Source organism: Camelus dromedarius, chromosome 7 (assembly GCF_036321535.1).
Source record: "Camelus dromedarius isolate mCamDro1 chromosome 7, mCamDro1.pat, whole genome shotgun sequence".
NCBI lineage: Eukaryota > Metazoa > Chordata > Mammalia > Artiodactyla > Camelidae > Camelus > Camelus dromedarius.
Genome location: NC_087442.1, coordinates 57,812,100 through 57,829,848, shown reverse-complemented (window position 1 = coordinate 57,829,848; position 17,749 = coordinate 57,812,100). Strand labels below are relative to the sequence as shown.

General features: G+C 41.4%; 1 protein-coding gene and 1 long non-coding RNA gene across 8 annotated transcripts in view; one reads left to right on the top strand and one right to left on the bottom strand.

Annotated features, from left to right (window-relative positions):
* The window catches only part of LOC105088706 (uncharacterized), a 149,582-nt gene extending 133,934 nt beyond the window's left edge, over positions 1 to 15,648 (bottom strand). For all 5 annotated transcript variants that reach the window (XR_010381677.1, XR_010381676.1, XR_004137780.2 and 2 more), the window contains exon 1: positions 15,121 to 15,648. This is a non-coding gene — a long non-coding RNA (uncharacterized LOC105088706). The remainder of the gene's footprint in view (positions 1 to 15,120) is intronic.
* GLCCI1 (glucocorticoid induced 1) overlaps positions 14,543 to 17,749 on the top strand; it is an 84,752-nt gene continuing 81,545 nt past the window's right edge. For all 3 annotated transcript variants that reach the window (XM_064487547.1, XM_010979619.3, XM_064487548.1), the window contains exon 1: positions 14,543 to 15,156. In XM_064487547.1, the coding sequence (XP_064343617.1) occupies positions 14,688 to 15,156 (469 nt within the window). In that variant the 5' untranslated portion in view covers positions 14,543 to 14,687. The remainder of the gene's footprint in view (positions 15,157 to 17,749) is intronic.

The window sequence follows — 17,749 nt, the reverse complement described above, 5'->3', positions numbered from 1 at the left end:
TTAATCTGCACCCTCACAGATCGACAAGGAACCATTACACATCTATGCAGTAGAGTGGAGCCGTGACATAGAAATAAAGGCTACCTCTTCTGGAAGCAGTTTTCTTTTAATGGGAGTCCAGTAGCACTGAAACTTTCTTCAGCCTTATGTGTTTCAGCCGATTTTACTATGTCATCTGTGTGGATTATGAGTTTGTAGGCTTCGGCTCTGAAAGCTGTAATTACCAGTGTTTGAAAGACATCTGTAAGGGTGAGGATATGGAGAAGATAAGCCAAAAGCAAGATATATAATTACCACACCCTGTCTTCTTATCAGGAACTCTGGATGTTTAAAGCAAATGAAGACCTTTACGCAGGCCCTTCTGTCAAGGTGCATCACCAGGTTGCCCTGAATGCAGGGCTTTTTTTTTTTTTTTTTTTTTGTAGAAAAGAATATTTTATTGAAACAGTTTCTCAATTAACAATGGAGCAAAGTACAATTTGACTCAAACTTGTCCAACCAGCCTCAACTGCTAGTGAAACAACTCAAACATATAGGACGGGGTGGGACCTTTAGGTCTCATTTCTGCCAATGTGGCAAAAAAAAAAAAAAAAAAGAGGAAAAAAAGACAAGAGACAGACACAACCAGGCTCCCCTCTGCTCTGGGAGCTGGGAAGGCGGCCCTGGCTCCTACTACAGATGGGACCCTGGAGGAAGGATACCCAGACAGGAAGTATCCTCTCTCGCATACACTGTGAGCTCATGGGTCCTTGAAAGACCAAGGACAGAAAAGACCTGTGTTTCTCTATTACCAAGCAATCATATCCCAGACTCTCTTGCTATAAAGGCAGTTTTTATAGTGAGGGAAAAACAGTGGGTCTGGGGTCAGGAGAGCGGATTTTCAGTTCTGAATCTCTTATGTGCTAACTGTGACCCCAACCAAGGCTTCAGGCCTCCATTTTCTCACCTGTAAAGTGGGTATAGTATATGTGTTATAACTACTTCATACAATTGTTGCATATGAGAAAGGTCATATTTATGAAAGAGCTTTAAAAATACTATGAAATTCCTGTACAACTCAGAATATAGAAGAGAAAAGACCATGTGGAGTCACACCATTTCTTTGGAACTTTGAATGTTTCTGTTGTCATCTATGGTTAAATACTGAACATATATCTTTTTAATACTTATCAGTGTGTTGAATGCATAGCTCCACTATGACTTGGAAATATTCAGAAAAATGACAAGATTCCTTGTTATTGAAAATTAATCAAGGAACTAATTCTTTCCAAAGTAAAGGTAGATTAGACCTGACTCACATTACTTTGCTCTGCCTGATTTTCTGAGATTTTCTTTAAGGAAAATTCCTGAAGAGTTTTCTAACAAGTGAGGTGAGATTGGCCCTTGAGGAAGGAAAGGAGGAAAGATGGCTTTAACTGCCCCAATAACAAGTTGAAGTGCCTTGTTTATTTTTATGTGACTAAGTGACACTTGTATAAAGACCTTGCTGAGTAATGGTGCGGTGGCAAAACTGAGGTTTATTTAGAACAGTGTTCTGCCCAAGGTGAGCAATTAAAGCAGGTGTATAAACTAAGTCTGCTTTGGCTTCTCTACGCAAGCCCATGAGTAAGTAGTACTAGAAAGGAAAAACAGTGTGGGCACAGGGCGTGGCTGGAGGTGGGAAGCCACAGGAAGGAGGGAGAAGCCTCCCTGAAAGAAGGAAGTGTGAATGGTGGGAGGGAAACTAACAACTGAAAATTGATCCTGACTATTGATATCAGTATATCAAGTTCATGCAAATTAAGGTGGCATGAGATTTAAAAAAAAAAAAAAAAGTCTTTCTCCATACAGTGTAACAATAACCATCTTATTTTTAAACGTAGCCACGAAGGGCTGTGTTTGCTCGTATGATCGGGTTTCGGCACTTCCCACACCTAGGGAAGTATCAGCTAATATTGATTTAGCACTAATTTATACCTGATGGTCAGGGCCAACTAGAATAGAGGAAAACTGGTACAAATTAGTGGGGCCCTGTGTTCCCAGAAAGTGGTCTGGGGCCTGATTGTTGTGTATCAATACAAATCATCCTTTCTGGGAGTGAATGGAAAAATTATTTTAAACGGAACTGAATCTACTCTCAGCGGCTCTGCTGCTAGTGGGCTAAAGATCTCCTTTAAGAATGTCAGGAATGGATGAGATCAAGTTACAGTCTTAGATTTTATGTTTAGCTTATTAATCTGGGAGCTAAGCAAACTAGAAGCACAACAGGCTTTAAAATATCTGACTTGCTATTATAGGTAATAACTGTTACCTGGCCCATTCCATTTACCTTTTCCTCAGTGAATTTCTCTATAATAAAGAAGCACCCATAAACTAGTCTTACATTTTCAGTATCACCGTAGATTATCTGGAGTCAGAGAATTAGATACCAGGCCTTTGAAAACTGTTTTATTTGGGTAAATTCCATGAATTGATGTCAGTAATCAACAACTCTTTGTATTTGGCTAAACATTGAGGAAATAATTTGGGGCCCACAATTAAATCTGGTGAAATTTTATTCATTTCTAATCCATTGTTTCCTAAATTTGCCTAATCATAAAGATCACCTGGGGAACTTGATAAAAAATTATACAGTCCTATCCTTTCCACTCTCAAAACTGCTGAATTAGACTCTCTAGGGACGAAGCTGAAATCTGTATTTTTAGCAAGGGACCCAGGTATGCCTGATGATCTATGTTTGGAAAACAGTTCTGTGTCATGGTCATACTCCCTCATAATGTCAGAGCTCTTCAAACCCCTGTATTCCCTTCTGACTACCCTTTTCCTCAGTGCAGGCTTTCTTTCTGTTCCATCCCACCTAAGAAATAAGGCACATTACCACCAACCATTGCGGCCCTCAGCAGCCATGGGTCTCTGCTGCAGTGGCACTGGACAGCATCCACAGTCTTGAGTACGGAGGTGGAGGAAAGTGATGAAGGTGTGGTCGGAAAGTCTTTCCAGAGATTCTGACCCTTCCCTTGACAACCAGTTGTAGATGACTTTGCTACCTCCTCAAATGGCTGTGCCCAACTTCCCTTTGCTCTTTATGAAGATTTTCTTTACCTTCACTCTCTTAACTTTCCTTTTTCTCCGTAATGGGGCGGGGGGGGGAGAAACATTGTCCCATTTTGTCAAACTTGTGCTCAAATCCCCTTTGATCAAATCCTCTACTGCCTCCTGGAAACTAAATCTATTAATCTTCCTCCTCCTCATTCAAACTTTGCTCATTTTTTTTTTCTTTTTTGGCTTCTATTGGCGTATCAATAAACGTTTCTTCCCTATTCTTTCTCAACTAAAGCAACATATACTTTCTTGGACTCTGATGAACCCCAAGACCCCAGTTTACTTCATGCCTTATTTTTACTGTCAGATTTCTCAAGAAGAGAATTCTACATTAGCTGCATTCATTTTCTCACCCTTTTCATCAACCCAACTGTACCCTGGTTTCCACGAAGCCACGTTTATAGACACTATTGGCGTGAAGATTACCAGTGATGAGATCTAATGATTTTTGCTTAGGCCCTAAACTTCTTGCCAATCTAACAGCATTTGACACTGCTGATCGCCACATCCTTTTAAAAACTTTATCAATTAGTGATCATTTCATTATAAGAACAGAAACTTATTCAAGTAACTGAAATAATAAGGGTCAAGGTAACATAACACCACAGAAACTCCCACAGAAAGTGTAATAGGGCTGCACAAGGATTAGAATCAGGAACTAGGAAGCTGTCAGTAACCAATAAAGTTTTAACAAATAATCATTCGGCACCTGCTATATTCTAGGCACTGGCTAAGTGTTAAATGATCAGAAGAGACAAGGTCCCTGCCCTTAGAGACTTTACCATCTAGTGGGGAAGGCTTACATAAGCAAGTCAACAAACGTGTATTGACAACTTGTAATGAGCACTACAGATGAAACAAACTGGCTTCATGATGCATGACTATAGCTTATTAGTGATCTGTGAGGACTCAGAAAGGATACTCTGAAGGCATGGCATTTAAACTGAGACCTGAAGAGGGTGAGGGAACCACTTGGGGGAACTTAGGTTTGGGGCTGTGGAAGGAGTGTTGGAGGCTGAGGCTCCACCTGACAGAAGGCCCTGCAGTGGTGCTTTGGGGGAAAGGAAAGGGGGCTGCTGCAGCTGGAACTTACAAGGTGAAGGGAGAATAGAGCAAGGTTAGGTTGGAGAAGGAGGCAGAAGCCAGAGCAGGCCAGGTCTTTTAAGCCATTTAAAGGAATCTGGATTTCATTGCAAAATAACCAGAAAGAATATGAAAACAAATATATGTACGTTTATGCATGACTAGGACATTATGCTGTACACCAGAAATTGACACATATGTACTGACTATACTTCAATAAAAAAAAATCATCAGAAAACACTGAATTGATTTAACCAGGAAATAACAGGGACCAATATATTTCCAGGTTTGCCCTGACTGGTAAGCAGAAAAAAGATTAAGGGCAGCAAGAGTAGAAGATAGAAGACTAGTTGGCAGCTATAGCAATAGCTCAGGTAAGAGATGACGGCAGTTCGGATTAATGCAGTAGCAGAGGAAATGGGAGAGATACAGAGGGACGAGACATCTATTTATGAGGAGCAAGTGAGAGGACCGGCTGATGCGCTGGAGATGGGGAGGGAAGGAGAGTGAGAAATCAAGACTATTGCCTGGTTGTCTTGTTTAGAATAAATAGGTGGACGGTGGTATCATTTACTGAAGTGGGAAAAAATAAAGACAGAATTTCTTTTTAATAGGGAGGGGAGGGAAGCAGGGATATAGATACTAAGAGTTTAGTTCTATTTCAGGTACACTAATTTCAGACATTCATAGAGACCTGACATGTCATACAGGCAGATGGATAACTGAATACAGAATCTGGAGGAACTGTCTGGGCTGAAGAGATTAATTTGGGAGTTGCTACCATTTTAGAGTATTTAAAGCTATGGGAATGACTGAGATTACCAAGAAGGTGAGTTCAGAGAGAAGAAAAGCAGAGAGAGCCCAGGGGATTAGAGGAGGAAAAACCCTGAAGGACGCTGAACAGCAGTGGTTTAGAGAATTAGAACCAGGCCAACCAACAGAAGAGATTTCTTTCAAGAAGTGGAGCCTGACCAACTGTGTTGAAAAATGGCTAAAAGTTGGAGTTGGATGAGATCCAAGGCACATCCATTGGGTCTGGCAATATGGAGGCTGTTGACAACACTGATTAGCAGTTTTCATGGGCATGGTTACGGTGGAAGGCAGATTTGAATAGATTGAATAGGAACTCAGAGTTAACTTGTAGACATCTCTCTCAAGAAATGTTGCTGTGAAGGGATCAGAGATTAGGACTGCAGGTGGAAAGGGATAGTGTAAGAATCTTTGTTTTTTAAATGTTAGAGTGGAGCATGTTCATACATATTGAAGATAATCAAGAATTTGATGATACAGAGGAAGGAAATAATTGGAGAAATGAAGTCCCTAAGAAGGTAAAAGCGGGAGAAATTTAAATCACAAGTAGAGGAATGGCTATTGATAGGAGAGGAGATAATGTATCACTTGTAACAGAAAGGAAGAAGAGGTAGGTCTAAATGCCAGAAGATTTGTAGATTTGACGGTAGGCATATACTGGAGTTGTAAAGGGTAGGCAGGCTTGGGGATGGTTTTAGAAGATTGAAGAAAAAAAGACAAGACATAATAGTTACTAGGGAAAAATGAACATACTCTGGTCTCTCTTTTTCCTGAGTCACCTGTTCTCATTTCTATTTTCTGCAAGACACCTCCTTCTTTTCTTTCAGAGGCACGTTTCCTCTGCTTCTCTGTGTCTGTGACAGAAGATGGCCAACCCAAGCACAAGTTTCTGGGTTTACCCGGTTCACGCCCTCAATAGAATAACATTGTACTTCTTAATTCCAAATTCCCAGGGGAGAAAATTTGATTGGTCCAGCTTCAGTCAGTTATCGAACTCAGGTCAAACCAACTACAGTCAGAAAAACAAGGTCAATTTATACAAACATAGCTGTTAGGCCCAAACCCTCTGTGAGTTGGGGGAGGATTAGGTCTTACACAACGGGACGTGAGGAGCAAGATACCCCATGGGCATACACAAAACATCTTCTAAGATGCCAAACTCTGTTTTATTAAGAAGTGCTCCCCTTTTGCCTTCTTTTCTAGTTTTATTTTCTTTGGTTGTTCTTGTGTTGGGTTTTTGTTTTTGGGTTTTTCTGTTTACTTTTCCTCATCCGCTAATGTATAATTTCTCAAAATTTTGTCCTTCATCCTCTTTCTATTTCTGTGCTTTCCTTCCTTGCCACCTTCATTTGTGCCTACCATATGTATATGGATAACCCTCAAATTCATACCTCTGTTCTTCTCAACTATCATTTAAAAACTGCCTTAACTATACTGCCCAAGGCAATCTACAGATTTAATGTGATCCCTATCAAATTACCCAGTACATTTTTCACAGAACTAGAACAAAGAATCCTAAAATTTATATGGAATCTCAAAGACCCAGAATTGCCAAAGCAATACTGAAGAAAAAGAAAGCAGCTGGAGGCATAACCCTCCCAGACTTCAGACAATACTACACAGCTACAGTAATCAAAACAGCATGGTACTGGCAAAAAGAGACATGGATCAATGGAACAGAATAGAGATCCCAGAAATAAACGCACAGACCTAGGGTCAATTAATCTTTGACCAAGGAGACAAGAATATACAATAGAGAAAAGACAGTCTCTTCAGCAAGTGGTGTTGGGAAAACTGGACAGCTGCATGTAAATCAATGAAGTTAGAACACTCCCTCACACCATACACAAAAATGAACTCAAAATGGCTTAAAGACTTAAATATAAGACAAGACATGATAAACCTCCTAGAAAAAAACACTGGCAAACATTCTCTGACATAAATCTTAGCAATGTTCTCCTAGGGCAGTCTACCCAAGTAATAGAAATAAAAGCAAAAGTTAACAATTTGAACCTAATTAAACTTCTAAGCTTTTGAACAGCAAAGGATACTGTAAGTAAAACAAAACAACAACCAATGGAATAGGAGAAAATATTTGCAAATGAAGTGACTGACAGAGGTTTAATCTCCAGAATATATAAACAGCTTATGCAACTTAATACCCCTCAAAAACCAAAAAACCCCCAAACAACCCAATCCAAAAATGGGCAGAAGTAATTTTCCAGTGAAGACATATAAATGGCCAATAAGCACATGGAAAAGTTCTCAATATTACTAGTTATTAGAGAAATGCAAATCAGAACTACAACGAGGTATCACCTCATACCAGTCAGAATGGCCATCACTCAAAAGTCCACAAATAATAAATGCTGGAGAGGCTGTGCAGAAAAGGGAACACCCCTACACTGCTGGTGGGAATGTAGTTTGGTGCAGCCATTATGGAAAACAGTATGGAGAGTCCTCAAAAAACTAAATATTGACTTACTATATGATCCAGCAATCCCACTCCTGGGCATATATCCAAAAGGAACTCTAATTTGAAAAGATACATGCACCCCAATATTCATAGCAGCACTATTTACAATAGCTAAGACAAGGAAGCAACCCAAATGTCCATTGACAGATGACTGGATAAAGAAGTTGTGGTATATTTATACAATGGAATACTACTCAGCCATAAAAAAGAATAAAATAATGTCATTTGCAGCAACATGGATGGACTTAGAGATCATCGTTCTAAGTGAAGTAAGCCAGAAAGAGAAAGAAAAATATCATATGGTATCACTCATAGGTGGAATCTGAAAAAAAGAAAAAAGAAGAGGAGACTAATGAACTCATCTACAAAACAAATGTCACAGACATAGAAAACAATCTACGGTTATTGGGGGAATGGGCGTGGGAAGGGATAAATTTGGGAGTTTGAGATTTGCAAATGTTGTCCACTTTATATAAAAATAGATAAACACAAATTTCTTCTGTATAGCACAGGGAACTATATTCAATATCTTGTAATAACCTTTAATGAAAAAGAATATGAAGATGAATATATGTATGTATATGCATGACTAGGACATTGTGCTGTACGCCAGAAACCGACACATTGTTACTGATTGTACTTCAATTCAACTAAAAAAAACTGCCCTTTAAAAACTCCAAAACACTTTCTCTCTTTTTTTTCCTTGTATCTATATGGGGTGATAAATGTTAACTAAACTTATTGTGGTAAATCATTTCATATTATAGGTAAATCAAGTCTTTATACCATACACCTTAAATTTATACAGAGCTATATATCAATTATATTTCAATAAAATGAAGGGGAAAAAAGTGTTTCCACTTGAATATGCTCTGGTTCTTTTATTTGTAGCTGAACACATTATATTGTCCTGAACCTACTCCTTCTTTTGGCTCCCTGTTCCTTTTAAAGCCACCACTATCCTCTTAGGCATCCAAGCCCAAAGCTTCAGAGTTGTCTGACCTACTTTCAAGGTCTATCAGCTGAGGAGGAGCACCACTTGCACATTTTCCTTCTCTCCATGTCCTCTATCATCCCCCTAACTCTCATCACCTAAACTCATATGGATTATTCTCAAAGTCCACTGAATCATCTTCCCGTTTGCAGCCTCCATCCAGGTTATAAACTCTTCTTGCATTAATCTTCACAAAGCCCAGCTCCATTCATGCTCTCCCCACCCACTCAAGAATCTTCAACAGCTCCTCCCTTCATACTCAGTAAAGTGCAAGCCTTGCCTGGCAACCTCCATGACATGTCATCCACAGACCAAGACTTAGCTTCCATTAACCATCAGTCAAGGCAGACTGCTCAGTCATCTCCTAACACATCCTGTGCATTCCAGTGACCCAGGCTTCCTCATACTCTTCTTCCTGAAGCCTTTCCTCAAAAGTGATATTTTTCTCCCATCCCTTCCATATTACTTTATTTGTATCTCTCCTATGGAACTCATGTGTTTAGACATGGTTTTCACCTTTACTGGTAGGCATATCTTCTTGCCTCTGGTAGACTACAATTTACTAAAGTGTGAGAAAGGTACCCCCTACAGAGTATATACAGCAGTGTCTGGCACTTAGAAGGCATTTAATAAGTAACTTGAGGAGTTGCTAAGACCTGACGCTAATATTGTTGCTGTTAAATCCTCATATGGGCCCATTAGATATATTAATATGAACCTTTTTAATAAATTGCCAAGTAGGACACCAGAAATTGTGGGCTACAAAAAGTTTGAAATAATAAAAAAAAATCTCTAGTTAAGCACTGCTGCTGAATTCATTGCACCTTAACAGTCCCTTAACACACTTACATGGTAAAAAGAACAACAACAAAAGCAAAAATAAACAAGCAGAACTACATCTAACTAAAAAACTTTTTGCACAGCAAAAGAAACAATCAACAAAAATGAAACGACAACCTACAGAATAGGATAAATATTTGCAAACCACTTATTTGATAAGAGGTTAATATCCAAAAAATATGAGCAATTCATATACCCAATATCAAAAAAACCAAACAATCCAATTAAAAATGGGCAAAAGATATGAGTAGGTATTTTTTCCAAAGATATTAAAGTGGCCAACAGATATAGGAGAAGGTGCTCAACATCACTAATCAGAGAAATGCAAATTAAAACCACAATGAGATATCACCTCATGCATGTTAGAATAGCCCTTATCAAAAAGACTGTTGCTGGGACTGTAAATTCCACTATGGAATACGGAAAACATTATGGAGTTAACTCCAAAACTTGAAAATAGAACAATCATATGATCCAGCAATCCCACTTCTGAGTATGTATCTGAAAAAATGAAATCAGTATCTCAGAGATACGTGCAACCCCCATCTGCACTGCAGCATTATTTACAACAGCTAAGACATGAAAACAACCTAAGGGTTCACCGATGGATGAATGGATAAAGAATATGCAATATATACACACAATGAAATATTATTCAGCCATAAAAAAGAATGAAACCCTGCCATTTGTGTCAACATGGATGAACTGTGAGGGCACTATGATAAGTGAAATAAATCAGATGGGGAAACACAAATACTATATGTTCTCACTTTTATGTGGAATCTAAAAAATCAAAACTCATAGAAACAGAGGACAAGGGCAGGGGGCTGGGGAGTGAGGGAAATGTGTGCAGGTAGTCAAAAAGTATAAACTTCCAGCTACAAGATGAGTAAGTTCTTGAGATATAATGTATAGCATGGTGAATCTAGTTAACGATATTATGTTGTGTATTTGAAACTTGCTAACAGAATAGATTTTAGAAGTTCTCATAATAAAAAAATTTGTAACTACGTGAGGTGATGGATGTATTAAATACCCTTATTGTGTTAATCATTTTGCACTAAATACCTGTATCAAATCAAATCATTACATTACACACCTTAAACACACAATCTTATATGTCAATTACATTTTAATAAAGCTGGGGAAGAGAAACAAAGTCAAATATTTATTATTTATGTGAAATGTTCCTTTCTGCTTAATTATTTTTTCAGTTCCTTTACACAGGTCCCTTGAGAATAGCTGTTCCTCACAGAGATAGGTATCAGCAGATGTCACTCTCTAACTGATGTTCCTCAACTGTCCTCTGTCAATTTAAGTTGGTTATTTTTTTCTGCAAATTTCAACTGCTTTTTCTCTATTACCAATTTCATTTTCCATTTTCAGCCTCTGATGAGCCTCCAAGAGCCATTAGGACTAATATTTTTCCCTTCGCCTGCATAAGGATCTTAATACAAGACATGCTTTCCTTTTGAATGCCAGCCCCAGTGCAAATATCTGTATGGTTTAGAAGAGCCACATGGAACATTTTTCTACTCTGTGGCTATGTCTTTGCAGTGGAGATGTACCTGTTATTACCATATACTCATATATAATACATATTATCATTTTGATGAAAGGCACAGTTTTAGTTCATGGGACAACCCTGGTTAAAATCTGCTACTCTTTCAACAACACTGAGCAAATATCATCTACCATGTACCAAGGATTGTTGTGGAGATTCAGCAGTAATAAGACAGCTACAAAGCCTTACCTTCATAGCTTTTATATTCTACATGGACAGAACAGAAAATTACAATATACAATAGGTGGATGGTGATAGGGCTCTGGAAAAAAAAAGGAGGATAGAGAGTAGAGAACACCTAGGGGGTGCTTACAATTTTAAGAAGAGTTTTTAGAAAGCTTTAATCATCAAGGTGATGACATTGGAGTAAAAACTGGGAGGAAATGAGGAAGCAAGTCATGTGGGTGTCTGGTGCAAAAACTTCTTGGGCAGAGGGAACACCTAGTGTAAAGGAGCACGTAGGCTGTCATAAGCAGTAAGGAGTTTTACTATGAGCATCTACCAGAGACAAAAATGCAGGCAAGGCTTTTTTGTTGTTGTTGCTATAAAGAACCCACCTACAAGAGAGTTTAATCAGCTTAAGATGAACATCAGTGCAGATCTGTTTAGTGTTCTCTCAGCCATGACCTCATTGCTAATACTGACAGCCTGGACTGCCTCTTAGATTTAGATTGGCCCTAGATGCCCAGCCTGGCAAACCTGGATGAAACTTTAAGAGGGAGATTTTGGTAGCTCTGTAGGCCCACTGGTTCTGTATCTCATTCTTCCCCAACATGGGGCTGCATATTAATCATATATAGTCAGTGAGTCCAAGTTTTAATTTATCTAAAATATAGTATTACCAGATATGAACTAAGAAGTAAGATTAGCTCATGGTAGAATCTTGTCCCATAAACAGCCAAGACATCAGGCTACTGAGAACAAAGGTACTTTCCATGCCACCAAATGCTTTCGATGTTGTCTTCTTTTAGGCAGAACAACAAAGGAAAGAGGTCATTAGTGACATTTATATAGAGTCTCCAGGGATTTTCACACTTATATTCGACAATTAGAGATAACTTGCACTGGGCCTATCTATCCGATAGCCAACATAGCTGGGTAACAATGCTCTTTTAGTCCAGCAAAACGCACTTTCTTCTAAGGGATTTCCAATTTACTGAGCAACATGTCTTCCTAATGTTTCTATTTACACCCTTGGAGCCCATTTCCATCCTCAATAAGAATAAAATATTAAGAACTCAACAAATAGACATTTGAAAGCAGACATGGAGTTTAGTTCATTTTAGCCCACCTTTGATTTGTTTGGAGACTGAATTCCTTACACAAGAAGATCAGTATTTATTTCCTGAGAACAAAGGTTTAAGAGACAACCAAGATATCTTTAGCAAAGAGAAGGTGATTGAACATCCAAATAGATCATGATGACTTATCAGTAACTGAAAATAGTATCTTAAGATCATACTGGTTCACTGTGTGCGTCATTTAGACTTGTTTTAGGTGTCTGATTTAAGTTGGCTATTGTACATTTGAACAAACACAGAAAGCCTTGAAAATATGGCTAGGTATGTTGTTTTAGATCCAAATCAAGTATTGATCATTGTTACTGTGGCTTGGTATAAATTTAGAATTATTGTCATCTAATGTGCTGAGGTTGTTTCATACTTATATATAGGAGTGGCCAGAGATAACATATCTAAAATGAAACCATGATGTAATCAAACCAACAATTTAGAAATTTGCCAGCATTTTAAAAAACTTAACGAATTTTAAATCTATCAATTTCTGTTCTTGATATTCTGAAAGTCGGAAAGAAGCTATTTATCATTCTTGTTCCTCATGAAGGAATGCAATTTCCTCATTACTGATGAAATCTTTCATTTCAGATGGAAAAAAATACAATAGGTCAATTATACCAAATCTAAGAGTAAAGTTTTTACTATATTTGTAATTAAAATATTCATGTATTCTGGAGAGTAAATACATTTATTTGAATATATAGGAGGACTGAATGAGTTAACACAGAATATGTCTTAGAACAGTGGCTGGCACATGAAGTGTTCAATACATGTTAGCTGTTACTCTAGCATGTAATAAAGTGAGGAACTATTACTAGTCTTAATGGGATGATGTACTGAATGCAACTCCTGCATTATTATAGAAGTGGGTTTTATCCACTTTTTACAGAACCTACTCTGCCTTTTTGTCTAAGGGCACAAGGAAGCAGAGAGGGATGGCTCCTCTAAGTGAAACTGAACTCTGCATTTATTGCCTGAAATCAGAGGAAGCGTGTCAGTGTGGGCAGACACCGAGAGCAGACCAATCTGGCCTCCCACTTCTCTTATTTTATCTCATGGAAACTAATGGAGGGTATCTGATGTAGACCTTTCAATTAATTGTTCCTGTTTACGGTTTAAAACCTTGGTTTACTGTGGGGCAAACTTAGGTTCCTGATAATCATCCAAATTTTTGCATCTCTTCAGTTTCATTGCAGAATAAATTAAATTTACCTCAGTGGACTGTTACGTTAAGTTTTTTTTTTTTTTTTCTCCCACGGGGTCATCTGCTTTTGGGGAAAGATAACAGGGTGCCCTCCAATGATACGTCTAACTGATGGTGTAATGAGGTACAATTCCTTGTCGTCCCCTGCAATTCTGAGTTATTGTTTTGGAACACAAGATTTGATTATCTCTTTTTACTGCGTAACTACAAACGTGAGAATAGCTGTCAAAGTATAGACCCATTGTTCAATTCAGCTCCTACAAACGGCTTCTGATGGCCTTAAGTTCTTTTTTGATTAGTCTACTCCTCACGAAAACTCAGATTAGTGAAATAGAGGGTAAGGGATAGATTTTTCTGGTTCCAACTCTGAAAGATCCCACCAGAACAGGTGTACTTGCAAAGTCAAGTTTGCCTTCAATATCTTTTGTCTCAGTCAAGTTGTGCAATCAGCCCTGGAGAGTGGAGCCCTCACAACCTGCTTCCCCGGCTTGCGCGTGTCTGTGGGTTTCGGGACACGCGCAGAATACACATGGACCTACTCTCCTAGGACAGCCCAATCGAAGTCTCGCTCTCACCTCAAAGGCTGTCAACTCTCACGCCCATTCTTGGGCGCATGGCCCCCTCCTCACTCCCCCACCCCCTCATATCCCGCCTCCAAAGTAGGAGGCCCACTTTCATTGGCAGTTGCTCCTCTCACTCCCAGGCAGAAGCCAATCACTCGAATCCAGGCGGAGAGCGGCGGAGCCAATGGGAATGCTCGTTGCGGCAGCTGCCGGTCCCGAAAGCCGGGAGGCGGTGCCGGGGGCGGGGTACGGGTGGGGGGAGTAGTTGCCATTTGGAGTGAAGAACAGGCAGAGACGGAGGTGGCGGTGTTTGCGGTGGAGCGGGCTCAGCGCAGAGCCAGGCATCTCGAGGCCCTTTCCCCCCTACCCTGGTCCCCAGAGGCAGAGGTCCCGGCCCTCCTTGCAGCTGCCGGGCTCTCCCACGCGTGCAGCCCCGGGAGGCTGCCGGATCCGGGCGGTTGCCCTTCTCCCCTGTCAGCGCGATGCCCGGAGTGGCGGCTCCGGGCTCCTCGCGGCCCCGGCCGTGACCGCCGCACCGAGCTCGGCCGGGCGGTTGGGGCCGTTGGACGTTTGTTTTCGCAGCCTTCCCCTCCCCCCTCGCCGAGGCTGTGGGGGTGAGGGTTGGGAAGGGGGAGCCGAGAGACTCCTCCCCTCCCCGATACCCGCGCCCCTCCCCCTTACACACTCGCACGCACTATCGCGCCGGCTCCCACACGCTCGCGCGCCTCCCGCTCCGCGTCTCCGTGTCGGCCGGCGTCTAGGGCCCGCGGAGCCACCATGTCCACTGCTGCCTCCTCCTCCTCCTCCTCCAGTTCCTCTCAGACCCCTCATCCCCCGCCGCAGAGGATGCGGCGCAGCGCCGCGGGTTCCCCGCCCGCCGCCCCAGTCGCCGGGAGCGGGAACGGTGCGGGCGGCGGCGGCGTGGGCTGCGCCCCAGCTGCGGGAGCCGGCCGGCTGCTGCAGCCCATCCGCGCCACGGTGCCCTACCAGCTCCTGCGGGGCAGCCAGCACAGTCCCACGCGCCCGCCCGCTACCGCCGCTGCCGCCTCCGCCTCCGCCTCGCTGGGCAGCCTCCCGGGGCCCGGTGCGGCCCGCGGCCCCAGCCCGCCCAGCCCGACGCCGCCGCCGGCCGCGGCCCCGACCGAGCAGGCGCCGCGGGCCAAGGGCCGCCCGAGACGGTCCCCCGAGAGCCACCGGAGGAGCAACTCACCTGAGAGACGGAGCCCCGGCTCGCCCGTGTGCAGAGGTAGCGGGCCCAACCCTTCCGTCCTCCCGGGTTGCGTCTCCCCGACGGTGCCCTCCGTGGAAACTTCAGCCTCTCCGGGCTTCTCTTTGCTAGTGCATTAGCGAAGGTGTGAAAGTGGCTTTGGGAATCTCACTTCCCGGCGGTCGCTGCGGCGCTTGGAGGAGCGAACTGCAAAGCAACTTTTATTTGACCCTCCTGCTGCCCCTCAGGTTTTATCTATCACTCGCCTGCATCGAAAGGTTTTTCAGTTTAAGAGCTGATTAGCTCACTCAGGTGTTTGCTGTTTGTAGCGGGGGAAGGAGGAGCTGGGCGAGAAACACTTAAAAGAAACACGCACACAAACTCTCCGGCAGCCGATAAGGTGGTGGTTGTAATCTCTACTGCCTCTTTGTGCTTTCCTACGAAGTTCCCATAACGTATCTGTGCCTACTGGGATTTTTTTTTTTTCCTCTCGTTTTGGAGGGGTGGTGGCATTGCTTATGATGTAAGGATATCCTGTTGGGTGTGTAGAGGGGACAGTTTTGGATGTGCAACTGAAGTGTATCGTGTTTGGTTTGTTTTTTTTTTTTTTTTCGGTCTCCCTCTTTTCTCTACTTTATATAGTCATATGCATCAGGGCAAGTACTGCACTGGAAACAATTTATGCCCAGCTCAAGACTTTGATGGTAAATTTCTAAGGACCTATTTGTGGAGTGTGCTTACTTTTTTTCCTTCCATTTTTAAAGTACACTTAACAGTTGTGTCGAGCTGTTAAAGGATCTCAAGTTTCTTTTTTGTTAGGTGTCAAAGGTAATGGTGAGCTGGTGGATGCTGTGGGCTTCCCTTAATGTTTTGTGTTTTGGTGTAGCTTGGTTTATATCGAGGGACACAGTGCATGATCTAGTTGAGTCCTGGGGGAGAAAAAAAAAGATTAGCCACGACAGAGATGTAAGGCTCATAAGGGAGAGTGAAGTAGCTCATATTATTAGATACCAAGCTAGGGCTACAGATGCTGCTGCTGCATTGTGAAGAGAACCCATCATACCGAGTGGAAAAATCTCTGCTTGGAAGGGAAACACTGGAGCTCTGTACAGTGTTTATGTGGTATGTGGAATTTTTTAAATGGAGTTTTCTTAATGAAGGTCTTAGACTTGGAGAAAGTGTTGTGTTAGGATAGACTGCAGTTTTGGTGTTTTTGTTTTAATATTTCTGACCTGTAATTAGCATGTTGCTAAGGCCCTTGTTTTCAGACCACTTGATGGTGAGGCAGAGTAGGATGTAGTGCAGCGGTATATGTATGTACAGAAGCACCAAGAAATACATCCTGTAATCTGTATGCACCAGAAGGAATTTGCTCCCCACTCCTCCCCCAGGTCAAGCCAGCTGCTGCAGAAACTGACATCCTCCAGCAAATCCTGAATGAATGAATGAAAACAACGTGATCGCCCTAATAATGACCACAACTGAACACACATCTTTGGCTGTATTTTATAGAAAAGGCCACCATTTTCTAACAGATTAATGCCATATGCAACTCCCTTGCATGTTTTCTAGAACTATATGAAATGAGAGGTAACAGAATGAAAAGAAGGCAGTTACATAAATTTTTGAGTGATTTAGCTTCAACAGTACATAGATTGAGTTTTGGGATTTTCTTTTCGGGACTGATGTAAGAGCCATGAAATAAGAATTGCAGACAGATTGTGTACAGAGGGTTTTGGTGGCAGAGTAAGAGTAGTTTCAGCAATTGCTGCAACAATATAATGGCCATCTAGTACCTCCTCCCCTTTTGTTGATAAACACTAAAATCTTACAACAGATCATAGTACAACTTGTTTTTCTGCATCCTTCAAAAGTCTTAATTGCCTTAGGAATTACAAGGTCCGTCATGAAGTAGTTTTAATGAAATTTGTAATCCGGCTTAAAGTATCCTCTTTGTTGTAGTATGGCACATCCGAGTTTAATGCAATTTTAAAGCAATCATGATGAAAACACTTTTCTGAGTCTGGTTGTGCAGGAGACAGATTTGCATCATCAGACAGCTTGTATTGGGAATGGAAGAGGCCTTTCTGCTGTTTTTAATACCAGGTGGTTTGTCAGTTTCTTACATTGAAGTGATTTGAATGTAGACTCTTCTGTCCCCAGTTTCCTGATTGTATTACCTTTATGTTACTTTCCACATCCCATCTTGCTCCTCTCTACTCAAATTAAAACTGTACAACTAATCTATTCTGCTTACTAAGCCATTTAAAATTCATACTATGAACAGTTGAACAATTTTTCAAACGATTATCTACTCAGTTTCTTTTAAATTCTGAAAGGTTCTGACTTCAGTGGATTTTAGCCTCCACAGGTCAAGGCTCCTGCTGCTGCCACTGCTGCTGCAGACACTGACATCACTATACTGCATGAATGAAAAACAACAACGTGCTCCATTTCTTGCTCTCCACCTCCTTCCTATTCTGCACACTCCTCTGTGTTTGTGTGTATGTGTGTAAGATGGTGTTACGCTGCATTTGAAATTGCACTTTAAAATGTTAACTAAGGGGGTGGCTCAGGGATATGTGTTTAGTATGGAGGCATATTGTTTACAAAAAGCTTCAAGTGCTGTAAG